Genomic DNA, 16,625 nt, shown 5'->3' on the forward strand with positions numbered 1-16,625 from the left:
CAAGCTATTTTTGGGGGGGTGACATGACTTGAACTCAGGTCTTTCAGACTCTGAAGCTGTTTGTCCCCTATACATTTTACTGATCCTCACTGATTTTCTGAGAGCTTTTGTTATTGTCTATAAATAATACTGTAGGAGTTCAGAAAAGGGAGAGCCCAGCCTGGACTGGAATACTTGGAGAAGGTTTCATGGAAGAGGTGAGACTTGTATTGGGACATGGAGGATGAGCAAAATTTGGAGATGCCAAGTAGTAATGACATTCTAGACAAGGGAAGAACATGAACAAAGGTGAGAATGAATAGGATGTGTGTGTGTGTGTGTGTGTGTGTGTGTGTGCGTTTGTGTGTGTGTGAACAGTGAGGAAACAGACTAGATTAGGTTTGTATTGGGGAGTAACAAGAAATAAAGTTGGATAGGTAGAGTAGGACCAGATATAAATAAAGTTGGAGAAGTAGCAGGGAATCAGATTACCAAAGGAGAGTCAGTAGAAAAGAGGTCCAGGGATGGACACTGCTGACTAGCAATATGGAGATAAAGACTGAAGTTGGATTATGATTGGCCAGGTATGTAACATTCCTCAGCAACACTTTGTAGTCCTGGAATAAGAATGTAGAAATCGGGCAGTGGAATGTTTCAGTTCAGTGGGGATGTTTCATTGCAATCTACATACTGTTTCTAAAATCTTGCTCTAATGGGAGGAAAAGGAGGTATCATTAGGGTTACTTACAGCTTTTTTTCCCCATAAGTTGGGACTGTAGAGGGAGCTTTGAGGTCGCTATAAATATATGCATTGTGGGACATAGGAAGGAGGAATTTATATATGAGTTGTGTAATTTAAGGGGAAGAGAGAGGAAGGGCTGATTTTTTTGAGTTATGTATTTACTAATCATTATACTAAGCGTTGTACTAAGTGCTAGGGGTATTTGTTGTTTAATCATTTCAGTTGCGTTCAAATCTTTGTGACCCCATTTGGTTTCTTTTGGGTTTTTTTGGGCAAAAGATATTGTAGTGGTTCGTCATTTCCTTCTCCAGTTCATTTTACAGATGAAGAACTAAGGCAAACAGGGTTGAATGACTTGGCCACAGCTAGTAAGTGTCTGAGATTGGATTTGAATTCTGGACCACATTCCTCAGGAGAGGAAGCTTGGCATAATGTCTAGAGGGCTGTACTTGGAGTTAGAAAGACCTGAATTCAAGTCCTTCCTCTGACTCTTACTACTCGCTATGTGATTTGGCAACTGACAACATTTCTAAGATTATAAGTCATAGACCAGTTGTTCTGTATCAGTGGAGGATAAGACATGAGGGTTCCTTACATACATGGATGAAAACACTTCCAGAATGAAAGAGGTAAGGGGAAAATTATTGTGGTCAGGAAAATAAGACACTTTAAAATCAGTACAGACATTCTAAAAGATCAATTCCTTCATTTAAATCAGGAATTTACCCCTTATGGCATTCAGCTAACAATGTTTTAACAATTTAAAATGGCGTTAAGGTTGTCATTAAAAAAAAAATAACTTTTTAAAAAAATGGTCTTCCATTGGGATTTTTCTGGTACCACATCCTGGTATATGATGTAATCATTTTGAAACAGTACACCGATGTGACTTGCTTTTAGTTACTTAGTAGTTTTCAAGTTTACAATTTATCATTGCTACCCTGACAGTTGTCACTTCTTGATTTTTCTCATATACTGTTCTTTTTCTACCCACAATCACTGACCCAAACAAAAACATACAAAACAGAAAATGAATCCCCCCCCACATACAATGTGTTTGTGTGAGTGTGTGTGTGTGTGTGTGTGTGTTGGAGGGTGGGGATGGTGAAGTCCACCTGACATTTATGAGTGAATTTTAATGGCTCATGTCACAGTATGCAGAATAACAAAGCTCTTCTACCCCAAAAGCATATTAAGTAATTCACTGAAAATGCTGTGCTGTTGAAGGAAAAAAAAAATCTGCCCTTAAATTATATGAATTACTTAAGAATGGAACCTTTGATGTATAATGCCTTCTCTCTAATGATTCTACCTGCCCTCAGAACTACTGTTCTGATGAGTATGCATATTATGTGCTTTGGCTATTGGTTAGACCTAGTCTTATTTAAACATTTTTAGAGAGGAGAGTGTATTTACGAAACTCTGAATTATCTCTGCTTTTAGAGAGAATCAATGGTACAAAACATCAGTTAAATAAAAGATTATATATAGATATCTCTATAAAGGTTTTTTTGGGGGGAATGTTTAATATTTGCTAAGCATCAATTTGTAACTCCAATTAAATTGTCTAGATTAATATGGAAAAATATGATTTTGCATTTTCCATGAATATATCAATTAATCTAAGTAGGTTGCAATTTAGAAACTTGCTAGGTATCAGGGAGAAGTCAACTGTTGTTAAATGACTTGCTATAGATAATTTAAAACATGAATAGTACCATGCAGGTATAGAGAGTTGGTTTTTGGTGCTTTTGACCTTTGAAAACAAAGTTTAGGTTGATGATTCAACAGATCAAGATGGTGTAAGGTGACTCTCACAACCGACTCAGTGTTGTTATTCCCCTGACATTCCATTTCCATCTTTGTGTCTCCGGACTAGCTATCCCGCATATCTGTAATATACTCCCTCCTTACCACTCTCATATTTAGAATCTCTAGTTTCCTTTAAGACTCAGCCACAAATGTCACCTTCTACATGAAATTTTTCCTGGTCCCCTTAGCTGGTGGGTATTATCTGTCCAAAAATGACCTTTTATTAATTTTGTATAGGCTAGAAATGGGTTCTGGACCCAAATGGATAAGGAAACTACCATTTTAGGTTGGCATCTTCTCTGCTATTTATAGCCCTAGAGAATTACCTAGAGTGTTGAGAGGTTAGGTGACTTGCCCAGTATGGGTCAGAGGCAGAACTTGAACCCTGGTTTTCTGGACAATTAACTCTCTATCCACTACCCCATGCTACCTTTGTTTTGTATATGTGTATATACGTACACAATATATATAGCTGCACACATGCATATACATGTATATATATACATATGGTGTGTTTGTGTCATATATAAATATATGTGTATATATGTGTGTATATACATATATATATATATATTTGTGTGTGTGTGTGTGATACATATGCATACACCAGTAGAACAGATGTAAGCTCTTTGAAGGAGCTTACTTCCTGGCTAAATCCCCATTATGGCCCTATTCTCTGACCATATCTACAAGAATCTTGGACTCTTATTGGGTCTTCTGGGTCTGAGAGGTGAACTTTTGCTTTACCTTGGGATCTAATCCCTCCATGCCACTTCTAGGACATCTTACCATCTCTTCCTTCTCTCGTTTGGGTTCCCCCTGAGTTTCAGTATCCTGTTACGTATCATCTTCCATTTTTCAAAATAAGTTTCTTGAGGGGAGGGGCTGTTGTATTTGCTTGTATTTATATTCTTATTGTTTAGTACAGTGCCTAGAATGTAGTAAAAACCTGACAAATACTTGATCTATCTATGTGAATTCAGGCCAGGGGCCATTTCACTAATTTTCTTTGTCTCCCCAGTGCCAATCACAGGGCCTGGTACATAGTAAGTGCTTAATAAATGTTTGTTGGCTGATAGACTATCTGTCATTTTAACTGGTAAACATATGGTTTGTAAAAGTGGGTCATGCCTCAGTTCAATTTAATTCAATCCAAGAAAATGCCTCACTGATTTCCTTGCTTCTGGGTAGATTTTTAACTCTTATAAAATATATTAGTTAATCTGTGAGTTGAATGAAATTCTGCATTTGTTCAGAGCTCATTTAAGACAGCTAGTGTGTGTGTGTGTGTGTGTGTGTGTGTGTGTGTGTGTGTGTGTGTGTGTGAGAGAGAGAGAGAGAGAGAGAGAGAGAGAGAGAGAGAGAGAGAGAGAGTCAGTCTGTCTAATAGCCATACTAATTACCCATTCATCCAGATCTTTCCCTACAATGTTAGAACATCAGATAGCAAAGTATCTGGACTAAACCGGCAAAGCCCCATGTAGAAATGTCATTAAGTGAGGTCTAATTTCATGTTACTTCTCTGCCGTTGTGGAGAGGGTTGGTAGGAGAGTCGTTTAGTTGAAAAGATTTTTTAAAAATTGTAGTTAAGATATTGTTTGCTCAGTATCCTTTATACTAGGACAAAAGATCCCACATAATAAATTCCTGCTTTAGTTTGAAGAGAAATTTTCTCTCTTTAGATAATTCATATGCTTTCTATTGCCAAAAATCTATATAGCTCAATATTTTTTTATTTACCTGGCAGAAAATTTAGGACTAATTTTATTGTTCTAATATTTTATTCTGCTCAATTCAGGTGCATGAAAGCTTCTATGCCCTTTGCTTCCTTTAGATGTACTTTGTTCTGTTTTGTCTTTAAATACATTATCTCATATTGTGTTCTACTTTATAAAGCGTATCAAGTCCTATAGAAAGTGAGGTACACATTTTAAAGGAAAAAAAAATACATTCTATAATGTCATTCCAGGTATTAGCTGGCAGTAGAATGCTTTTAGAGGATGTCATGAAACAATTCTGAGCTGGTCCAAAATAGATTGAATCTTTACCACTATATGGTCATCGTTTTATTCCTCTCTCTCATTGCCTTTCTGCTATACTCTACACAGTGACTTTTCTCAATCCTTTTTTTCTCCTCATGTTCCAAATGTCATCCCTACATCTGTTGCTTTCAGTAAATGATCTTTTTTCTTACTTAACTGATAGAACCCAAATCATCTGTATTGAACATTTTCATTTTTCCTACCCATTCCTTAAAAGGTCTTTATACTGTTGAATATCCTATCCTTTTTGTTTCAGTCTCAGAGGATAAGGTGATGCTTCTTCCTTCCAAAACTAGTTGATATATTTGAGCCCATGACCATATAACTGCCCATCCACTTTATGCACTTGCTCCATTAATCATATCACTCTTTCTCTTTTCATGTTTCTCCTAAACTATGAGATTCTTCCCTGCTATCTTATATATACCTAAATCTTCCCCATTTTTAGAACAACAATACAATAAGGGTGAAAAAACAACCCTTCACTTAACCTTTCTATGCCCTCAGGCTGTTGTGTTATATTTGCCTTCACCTTACTTGATAAGAATTGTATGTGGTGTCTGCCTCTACTCATTCATTCCCCAACCCTGTGCAGCTTGGTTTCTACTCAGCATATTTCCATAGAGGCTGCTGGCAATTGTTTAATGGCTAAATTACAAAGTCTTTTCTCAATTCTTATCCTTTTTGATCTTGACGTTTTAGAATTTGACATTGTTGACCAGCCCCTTCTCTCCTTTCTTGTTTCTCTAGCATACTTGTATCCAGCCTCTCCTGAGTATCTAAACTGTTCCTTCTCAGTTTCCATCAGTCCATCATTCATTTCCCGCCACCTAAGTGTCAAGTTCCTTCCAGGCTCTTGCCTGGGCCTTCTCATCAACTCCTATGACATATTACAATGCAAATGGCTTTCTAGTGTATACATCTTACTCTGATTTCCTTATTGAATTACAGTCCCATATTCCCAACTACCTGCTGGATATTTTACTTGGATGTCTCATTGGTATCTTAAGCTAAACCTGTCCTAAACTTTAACTGTTTTCAGCCTCCTCCAGCCTCTCCTCCCCCCATGAAAACTTCTGTCCCTTCTCAAAACTTCCCCATTTCATTGATGGTACCACTACTCTAAGTCACCAGGTTCAGAGCTTTAGGGACACTTTGACTCATCCTTCAACCTGATGCTCTACATGTAAATCACTTGCCAATTCCTGTGAATTTTTACTAACGTCTCATATTCAAACTCTTTACTCACTTGGCTAGTACTTGGCCAGCCTTCTTCCACCCAAACTGAAATTGTTTTTTCTCATTTCAGATGTTCCGAGAAAAATTTTCATTTGGATTTCTCCTTTGCTTTCATTCCCTATGCTTTTTTATACTTACCTAAGAAGTAGCATGATGTAAAAGTGCTAGATTTGGAACATATTGTGGTTTTGGAAAAAGGATTGACTTAAGAGGAAGGGTTTGAATCCCTGAACTGCAACTTAGTACAGGCTACTACTATAGAGAAATCACCTGTCCATCTCTCTAAACTTGAGTTTCCCCATTTGGGGAATGTTTGGGGAATTGAGTTAATAATAGCTGTGGTACCTAACTCTGAGGGTTGTTTTGAGTATCAAATGAGAGGATAGGTACAGTGTTTTAAAAGTTTTGAAAGACTTTATAAATATCAGTTATTAGAATCTTAGATCTAGAACTAAAAGTGTTTGCCACTCCCTTACTCTACATGGTCACACAGGTAGTGTAAGAGGTAAGATTTGAACCCATCTCCTCTAAAAGCTCTGGAAAAGATGGAGCAGGTAACATCATACCTGTGTGACAGGGGGTGGGTATCATTATCCCTATATAAAAGAACTTCACTTAGCCTACTCATGTAGCATGGCATGAAGGTGACTATAGGTTTATAAAAGTTCTGCTTCAAAAGTGAAAGTCCTATGAAAATGGAAAAATTAGAAGCATGCATTATATGCTTGTTATTCAAAAATCAGCCAAGGTAAGGTTGTAGACACATCATCAGAAGCTTGGCAACCATATGGCAATTAATTTTGGTTGTGACCTCTCACAGAGCATAAGGAAGTCACAGTGTTTCAGATAAGGAAAAAACTGTACTTGAAATACTTAAGCAAAAGAGGTGATGAATAGTCTAGGAGAGGAGGGATCTAAACATGTATAGTGAGAAAAGTGGTAAATTTTAAATAGGTTCTGATTCTGGATCTCTTACTCACCACTTATATGCCTTTGGACATGTCAATTAATTTCTTATGACATATTTCCTCTTCTGTAAAATGAAGAGGTTGGAATAGATGGTTTCTGAAGAAGCTTCCAGCTCTAGATATAGGATCCTAAAAACTTAGGATCACTTAATGGGTCAAACTCTCTGGCCATAATTTTTCTCATCTATGAAATGAGGGTATTGGACTAGATGAACTTTAGGGACTTTTTACAGCTCTCAGTCAATCCCATAATGATCCTAGAGAGCCAACATCAATTTGAAAATCATTTTTTTCTATCACATACTTTCCCAACTAAAACTCATTCATATGTTTGAATTTTGACTTAGCACCTGAGGTATGGGAGAACAAATGTGTACCAACAGCTGAGTTGCGGAAGTGCTTTCTTCATTTTTGCCAAACTGTTAGCTATTAAGTGCAGTGAAGAACATAACTTTGTGAGATATCAGAATCAAGTTACAACCTGCCCCACACCATTTGAGCTTCAGCTTTATAAAAATACCCTTAATTTGGTTTATTCCTCAAAGTTCCATTGATTTTCCATTATTCACTTTACTTCAATTCAGTAAGAATTTATTATTTCCTATGTGCCAGGCTCTGTAAAATGCACGGGGGATACAAAAACAAACATCAAAACTTTCTTACCCTCATAGAGCTTATATTTTGCTCGTAAGTGTTATGACCACGTATAAATGATTGCTGTGTTGTTAACTTCTTTGCAAGCAAATTCTACTTGCCTTTCAACAAATTAAGCTAGATGCACTTAAATCAAAGACCATACAATTGTCACTGGCTTTGCATTATGGAAGGCAGAAAGGCATGATACCCTTTTAGTTTAGTAGTGCTCCGGGAATATTAATGCACACTATTTGAAAAGGATTGGAAAATGTACAAGTATAAAGCAAGTGGCAGAGTGCCCATTAAAAAAGTAAAACAAATTCCATTCACATCTACTTATTTCTTTGTTTAAAAAAATCCTTTGACATAGCTCTTGGACCAAATCAGGGACATCAAGTATGATTCTGACAGTCAAATCTATTTAAGGTTTCAGACATGTTTTCACTATTAGGTATGAAAGAGTATTACCATTCTCAGAATTCCCTCCTCTTACCCCACCCCTTGGTTTTTACTAATGCTGAGACTCAGTATTCACAGTGAAATGGAAATCCAGAACAGTCACTATTGTTTTCTGATATATTTCTTCAAGAGTTATAACATTCATCCCAGTGCCTGCCCTTTTCCCACTTGTAGGTTTGAGCTATGTTAAGTAGCATAGAGAGGTAGAAAGAGTACAAGTTAGAAAAAAAGACTTCTCTTGACTGTCAAGAATATTGGTCTTTTTGGAACTATGGCAGGAGTTAAAAATGTGGCTGGAGTAGGAGAGAAGGAGAAAAGGTCCCAAAGCTTGGAATAGTCTTTCTGGGGACATATGATCCCCTGTCTTCTTATACCTTATTCCAACTCCATGTGTCTGCAATCCAGTGGTATTGCTGTTTCTTGCATTAGACAATCCATCTCCCAACTCTACATTTTTACTTACTCTGTCTTTTGGTTGGAATATGCTCTTGGCTTATTCCTATCTCCTGATTTCCTTCAAGTCACAGTTAAAATATCATCTTCTGCAAGAAGTGTTTCCTGGTTCTGAATGCTAGTGCTTCCCCCACTATACCCTGGGATTACCTTCAGGTTACATCTATCTATCTATCTATCTATCTATCTATCTGTCTGTCTGTCTGTCTGTCTCTGTCTGTCTGTCTGCCTGCCTACCTGCCTGCTTGTCTGCCTGTCTGCCTGTCTGTCTATCTATCCATCTTTGTATATAATGGTTTGCATATCTCCCCCATTAGATCATGAACTCTGAAGGTGGGGATTGTAATTTTTAAAAAATTCCTAGGACTTTCTTGGCACGTTGTTGTAGTTTGCGCTTTGTTCTATAAGACGGCCATTTCATCAGGAAGGTGATGCCATGACTTGCAAGTGAATTAGATTTAAGCGAGGAAGGGCTGTGCGAAGCCACCAGTTTCACTTTTTCCTCCTAAACCATCTGGACTTGGTAGCAAGATATTGATCAATGACTGGAGATGGCCCTGGAGGCAGTGGGAGACCTTGGCCTTTTTAAACTAAGGTCTTTAACAGGTCTCAGTTTGACTGAGGCAACACCCATTCAGTGATTAAGGCTAGGTAAGGAATGAGGCAAACAATGGCCTCTTTTACCTAGTCAGAGAAAAAAAATCAGTCTTGGAGGGGAAGACCCTCAGGGTTTCTGGCCAAAACAGAAACAGTTGCTATTTACATTCACTCTGAGCTTTGCAGGAGAGGGGGCAGGGAGGGGTAGGGCAGTGGGTGGGTGGGAAGGGGGATAAACAATGACCAGGTGGGGCTTGGAATGGGAACTATTATTGGCCCATCAATGAGAGCCACAGTGATTTGGGTTTGATTGTTTCTAAATGGTTCAACAGAATTAATCTTAGAGAACCATTATTCATATCAAATGAAACATCAGGGTTTCCCTAAATATAGTTGGGTGCAGAAGCACTGATTGAAACAGTTGGAAAACACTATTAGAGTAAAAACCATGAGGAATACAATGTAGGGATTGGATTGAATAGGGAGGTAGAGTATAGATAAGACAGCATTTGGGAGCCTGGAAGAAGCATGCTGAGGTATTTAAATGCAGTCTTAAGGCTGTGTGTGCTTAGTTATAGAAAGATATTAGATTTTGAAATGGGAGCAGTCTTTGGGATGTGACAGATAGTGGTGACTGCTAGTCTTTGTAGAAACTTGAGAGAATGCCATGGAATAGAAGAAAATAATAAGGTCACTGGATTTGCAGCAGATGCAAATAAGGTGGTCCTTTTTTCTTTTTAATTGTTTTCTTTTCTAACCAGTTAGAATTACTCACAAAGTAAAATAAAGTGATTTTTTTCTTCATTCTTTTCCAATTGCTTATATGAATCACAATTACAAAAACAGTAGTGTTTTTACAATTAAGTGGTTAGTTTTACTATTGATTGTCAGATTACTTAACAAAGAAATATTGATTCCTCCAACGTCACTGGGAATAATTCTTATTCTGTATGTTTTTCTAATAGAAAGCATTAAACAAAGAATGTGTTTGTGTTGTAGAGACTCGTTTGATTTTCGCACAAATCGGCTAATATATTTTGACATCAAGGCTCTGTAGCATGTTATAGGGAAAAGGATGTTGGTTCTGGAGTCAGAGGACCTAGGATTGCATCATAGCTCAAATACTGAGTGACCTTGGGCAAATCACAATTTCTCTGGGCATCAGTTTCCTCATCTGCAATTGAAGGGATGAGGACCTCTTCTAGCTCTAAATCTATGACTTTTAGCCTTGTAGGAATAAGGACCAGTGACTTCAATGGGATAGGAAACTTTCAGGTGAGGAAACTCCATCAGTGAAACTTCTGCCATTTAAGAGTCTCAGAAAGTTGCTGAGAGCATTGAGAGGTTAAGTGACTGATTAGTCCCTACGTGTCAGAGGGTGGCCTGAAGACTCACTACCTACGATTCCATGTTGTTTTTTATGTTAGCCTAAATAAAAGACCTTAATTTATTCTTTCCTTCAAGGGTCCTTTCTTATTTAAAGGTAACATGACATTTTACCTTCTTACTTGTCCATAAATCTTTTCTAGTTCCCTGTTTTTTCCATCTGCTTTTTTTTCCTGATTGTTGTTTAATAATCTCTTCCAGGTCTCAGCACAACTACTTAAGAATTACCCGGATTTTGAAAAGCCTTGGTGAGCTCGGATATGAACATTTTAAATCCCCTCTTGTGAAATTTATTCTTCAAGAGGCTCTGGTAGAGAACACTCTTCCAAATATCAAGCAGAGTGCTTTGGAATATTTTGTTTATACTATCAGAGACAGAAGAGAAAGACGGAAACTCCTCCGGTTTGCTCAGCAACATTACATTCCGCCAGATCATTTTATTTGGGGACCTGCTAAAAAACAAAAACCTGAAGGAAGCAAAGCAGCAAAGACCCCTACATCTCCTGTCTCTGGTCACAATGTTCAATCTTCTATGCACAAAAAATCCAAGGAGTCTAAGAATAACCCCACAGCTGTTCATTTAAGTAGCAAAGCAGCTGAAGAAAATAAGGGAGAATTGAAAGAAAATGGAGAAAATGCAGATCGGCCTGGAATGGAGGCTGGTAATGAAGCTGCCAAGCCGGGAAATAGTGAAAAGGACAGCAGTGCTGAAAGTCCAGATTCTAAGCCAGAAAAAACTATTAATAATCTCTTAGATAAAAAAGAGAATGCTGCTTCTCTCGAAAAAGGTGAGGACAGTGAATGTCAGAGCCTGGAGTCTGAAAATTCAGGAGTTAAAAGGAAAGGTTCCTCTGAGGATAGCAAGTCTAGTAACTGTTCAGAAAACACACAGAATGATTTAGGTAAGGAAAAAACTACTGTAGAACCCATCCCAAAGAACAAAGATGAGGTCAAATTCTAAAACTGGGACCTAGACATCTGCTTGTGACTCCTGTTGTAAACAATTTTTATTGTTGTTTTCATTTTGGAAGTCTTAAGACCAGATGCATCAGATAATGCTTTTAGGCTCTGAGTTTTCAAATTCAGTTTTGTATACAGTTTATAATAGCTTTAAAATAACATACCTTGAAACAACTGTGTTTGACCTAGAAATAGTTCCTTTTAGGATAGATTGCATTCTTTACAGGGAAAAACAAAACATTTCTGTTGTGTTGTGTCACACTGCTTCATTCTTAGTTTCTTTAAAGTAATAGAAAGTAGAGATCTCTGGTCTTCTCAGAGGTATTCCAAAAGCAATTTGGTCTTTGGGGAGTACCTCAAAAAAAGCTTATTTTGAAACTCTTCAAAATGAAAAGGATATTCTTGGTTTAGTCACCCTGATATGCCTAAATCCCACTTTTTAAATCTTTATAAATTGATAAGATAAGTTGCCAGGCAGCATTAAGAACTTCCCATATAAAGGATTATGCTGACCTTCAGCTTGAATTTGAAATAGTGTTGGCTGGAGTGTAACTTTAAATTCTGGAGATTTTCTCTTAAGCAAATCATCGCTATGTTTTACTGAGCTAAGCACTTAATATAAATTTTGATGCCAAAGACACAGAGAAACATTATTTCTGAGGACTTTGTATTTGCTTTTAGATGTTGATCCTGTGTCTTTCAGATAATTATGTGTATACAGAAAAACTGAAGATATGAAGAATGAAAAGAGGGAAGGTTTTTTTTTTTAATTCTTAAAAACAAAGTCGTGAAACCTGTTTTCCTTTGCAAGGCATTTAACAGTATAAACACAGATATCTCTATAAGGTGCCTTATAAGATTGATACATTGATGTGGTCCTCTATATGATGAAAAAGAACTGTGTGATTCCCCTTTCCAAAGTGTCAAGCTTTGAAATTGGAAACAAAGGTTGAAATTCATTACACTTGGTTTAAATGTAGTTGGAATTCAGGACACCAGACTATCCAAGATTTATCTCTGCAGCCATTTATGCCATCAATGCAGACTGCAGACCTTATTAGATGGTTACATGTGTTGCCATAGAGTAAAAAAAAAAATCATGATGGCCAACATTCTGGTGATAAGCTTCTCCAAACTTAGGCTGGTTGTCACATAACAGATACACAAATATACATGGCCATATGTGAAGCTTTCAAACTTGCCTTCAAAGATCTGCCAGAGATTGACCTACACTTGCATAGCCTTTGAAGACCTAAGGGTAATCCCCATACCACAGGCAGTCACTGAAGTAGGTTTTTCATTTTAGTAAATAAATGTATCTAAACTTTCAAAAATCTGTCTGATTTATTTTTGAGTTATTTGTAGAAATTGTGAGTAGAAAAGGGAGAATCGCCATGACTTTAGTAAGAATTTTAAAGCATGCACCTTGAACTTACTCTTATCAGTAGATACAGTATTTTTGTTTCATTTCTTTTGGAAAGTTGTTTTCCTTATTTTGCATTACTTTTTATTTTTGCTGGGGCATTTATGAATCCAAAAAATGTTTTATTATGTACTATTTTGAATTCTACTGCATGTGTTTTTGTTGTTCTACTTTCTTTCAGTTATATTTTGGTGGTCTTAGAAAACAAACAGTCATTGATTGCTTCCCACCTAACTCCCAAGGTCAATAGGCTATTAGAGATATGTCTGATACTATTATAATGTTTGATTGTTTTTTGAAGTTTAATTGTGAATTTTTACATGAAATGAAATCCCATATCAATGAATGATGTCATCATTTTCTGGATGACTCTTTATGTCATGACAATAAGTATCATTTTGACTATTTTATTACTTTAAATTTTGTCAAGTGCCTATTTTTGCTTTCTTTTATGTTATGCAATGGTTCTATGGTTATATTGAGCTTTTACATATCCCTTTCTTGATTCTATGCAGGAAATATGTAGAATAAGGTGTGGTGTGTCGCATAGCACCATGCCATTGTGGGTACCTCATAAATGCTGTGTGATGTGAGTTGGGGGAGAGGAGAGGCTCCCACATTTGGTTGTTTGTTTGATGATATGTAAAACAAGGGCAGTATTGATGATGAATAATCTTTAAGAGCTTATTAAAAATAACAGTTTATTCAGTTGTTGAATGTACCTTTGCATTTTAGACGTGTTTCTGTACTCACTGTTCATAGCTGTGTTCTCAGAGTATTAAGTAAACAGCTATTATTAGTAATCAGAGCAAAGTTATTAAATAATAATTTATAATAGAGCATAAAAGTAATTATGGTATATCATAACTCAGAGGTGGAAACACACTCCACACTGTCCACTGTCCACTGCAGTAACAATAGCTGACATTTATATGGCGCTTTACACCATATTATCTCATTTGGTCCCAACAACAGCCTAGTGAATTAGGTAACTACAGGTATGATTATTCCCATTTTATAGAAGAAGAAAAAAACTCCTAGAGAATCAATGACTTGTCCATAGTCACAAAGGTAGAAAATATCAGAGGCAGGATTCAGGTCTAAGTCTCTCCTAATTCCAAGTCCAGCACTGTCCATTACTCTTTAAAAATATTTTTCTAATTAAGAGTTCCTTTTCTTGTATATGATCTTGTCTAACTTGTTTCATGAAATTTTCTAATAATACATAGTCCTACAGAGAAAACTGAGTTTCTTCCACATGGATTCTGGTCTTCCTCACACTAGAAGGCTTTTTGAAACATGTAGTTAAGGTAAAAGAGGATTTTTGAAAGGAGAATAAAGGTTAGTGAGAGAATACCATCCTTTTTTGCAGCTGCACAAAGTGCCAAATATTGTTTTTCTATCAAGAATACTCTGTGAATTTAGTAGGTTGTTTTATAAGGTCTGCAGAAATGCATTTCTGTGTTATTTGAAACAGGAATCAGCCCTGTAGGTCTGGTTTTGTCATCTCCTATTAAAATACACATACACACAACTATTGTGATTACTAAGTCATATTGAAAAGCTATTATTACCAAAAAATCTAGTGAAGCATGTCTAAAGTGCCAGGAACATTATTGAGCCTTTGTGATATATAGTCCTTATCCTGTACCTGAGGCTACAAGGATATGCAGTCAGATATTGATATAATGGTAACTTATATTTTGTGGCAAATAGATGTAGTGCTGCATGGATTATTCTAGAACATTTGTGACAATTTGCCATTTCACTTTTTTTGTACTGGAAATGAAAAAAATCTATACCACTAAACAGTTCTGCCATTCACCATACCATTTTGGTGATTGTTCCCATAAAAAAAACTCCAGGGAATTAAATTAGAAATTTAAGTGGAAATGTCAGTTTTCTGTTAATCAAGCATCTTATTATGCACTTTGAAAAAATACTTTAACTCTGTTTTCAATTCATATTTTGAGGGCACTTTTCTTTTAGGTATGGAAGAAAACATACCCTGTTACCACAGACCAATCATGAAGGAGGTTCTAAACCACCTTTTTGCCAAGTAGGGAGGCTTTCACTTAAGTTTTGTATTAGTCCTCATAGATTCAGATTTTGTTGAGAAGAAATAACGTGTTTTTCTTTAACTTTTTTCTGAATAGCTGTCTAATTTTTTGGAGAGTGAGTGGGAATAGAAATTACGTGTAGCATATTATGTATAGATTGCTTTAATAAATTTAGTAAAGAAAAGCTTCATATTAATATCTAAGTTGATAAAAGATAATTTAGTGTGTTTCTTTAAAATCAAATTTTGCTAAGTTGACATATTGTAATAATTGACTTATCTAATCCCCAGTAACTCAGTCTAGCAAACCAGATACCACATTTTAAGACATTTTCAAGTATTCCTTCCTACTCCAGAAAGAAAGGACAATATGAACCATTCTGTTTTGCATTTTGGTTGCTTACTGTACCTGCAGATGATTTATTAGGACTTTCTTGTCTTAGGGGGAAGTTCCTACTTGGTTGTAGGAATAATACCTCTCCATGTTTGAAAACAGATACAGTCATTAGGCAGTGTCCAGGCTAAAATTCTGCTTCTCCTACCAAAGCAGGATCTAAATACTGTGGTAGAAGAAGCTATAAACACAGTAATATATAAAGTTCAACCAAGGAGGTAGATCCAGGATGCCACCTTGGAAACTCATTAAAACTAGGATGACTAATATTTGAGACTGCAGTTGTGGTTGTAGAGAAAGATGACTGTCAGTGAAACACAAAAAATCTGGGGACCCCAAAACAAGGGAGCATATGTTTATTTACTCATTCTTCTTTCAACTTATAGTTCTATACTGCTTATTGCACTAACTGATTTGTGTGGGTAATTTCTTGGGTGACAGTGAGGTTTTGTCTGCCTGTTTTTTCCCAATTCTGAATATCCCACCTACTCAGCAAAATGTGTACAGGAATATTCCATGTTTTTAAAAATCACAAATGATTGAAACTAGGGATGATTTGCTTATATAAAAGTATTCCTAGAGGTTTCCAGATGTGCCTTACATAGTGTAAGCAGTTATCATCAAGAAGCTGACACTTTCATTTCTTTAAAAAAATTGTAAGAAACCATATCATGATATTAAACATTATAATGTTTAATATCATGAATGAAATTGGTTTCCATGCAAGTTACTGTTCCTTTTTTTTTTCTTTTGGAGAAATGGCCTCTTGGTGAGCCTTGCATTCATCCAAAGAGGGAAAGGGGAATTAGATGTATTTTCCATAAAATTAAATAAATATGATGCTTTGGGGAAAGTGTTTGGAATAAAAAGCATAAGCTATTTAGTGTGTTACAAACTATTTTTGCTTTCTATTAATTGGTATATTTTATTTTTAGCTTTTAACAGCTATCTTAGATAAATATGAAATATCACATCTTTGTACCTGCTGATGTAAATGGTACAGAGAACTAGGAAAGGAAAGCCCTTTTGACTAACATGTTAGAAGTTTGACTCTAAGAAATTGTTCAAGGCATCTAAAAACTACTTTCATAACTGCTTTGACAAATTATGATTGCATGACTGAGTCCTGCTTTCCAAGATAATGATAATACTACTAATAAAAGAAATACTAATATCTCTGTTTTCTTTCTGGCTTATTGACTCTTTTTTTTTTTTTTTGATAAGCATTATTTATTTTAGTAGAGTATATACAAGATGCTGAAAATGTGTGTGTTAAAATCATCCCATTAAAACTGAAGATTTCATATATACATTTCATTCTATGTAATACAACATGGTTTCAGTTCATTTGAAGTGAATGTCTGTTCTTATACTATATATATGATAAGCAGTTGGTCACCATCTTTTCATTGTATAGTATACTGAGATCAACTTGATTCTTGTTATACAAATTAAAATTGCATGTAAATAATTATT

The 16,625-nt window shown here is 36.0% G+C and overlaps 1 protein-coding gene across 2 annotated transcripts in view; it reads left to right on the forward strand.

Moving 5' to 3' along the window:
- Window positions 1–16,323, forward strand: part of OGFRL1 (opioid growth factor receptor like 1) — a 30,409-nt gene extending 14,086 nt beyond the window's left edge. For both annotated transcript variants that reach the window (XM_072642587.1, XM_072642586.1), the window contains exon 7: window positions 10,515–16,323. In XM_072642587.1, coding sequence (XP_072498688.1) covers window positions 10,515–11,274 — 760 coding nt within the window. In that variant the 3' untranslated portion in view covers window positions 11,275–16,323. The remainder of the gene's footprint in view (window positions 1–10,514) is intronic.
- Window positions 16,324–16,625: the final 302 nt, after the last annotated feature.

Source organism: Notamacropus eugenii, chromosome 2 (assembly GCF_028372415.1).
Source record: "Notamacropus eugenii isolate mMacEug1 chromosome 2, mMacEug1.pri_v2, whole genome shotgun sequence".
NCBI lineage: Eukaryota > Metazoa > Chordata > Mammalia > Diprotodontia > Macropodidae > Notamacropus > Notamacropus eugenii.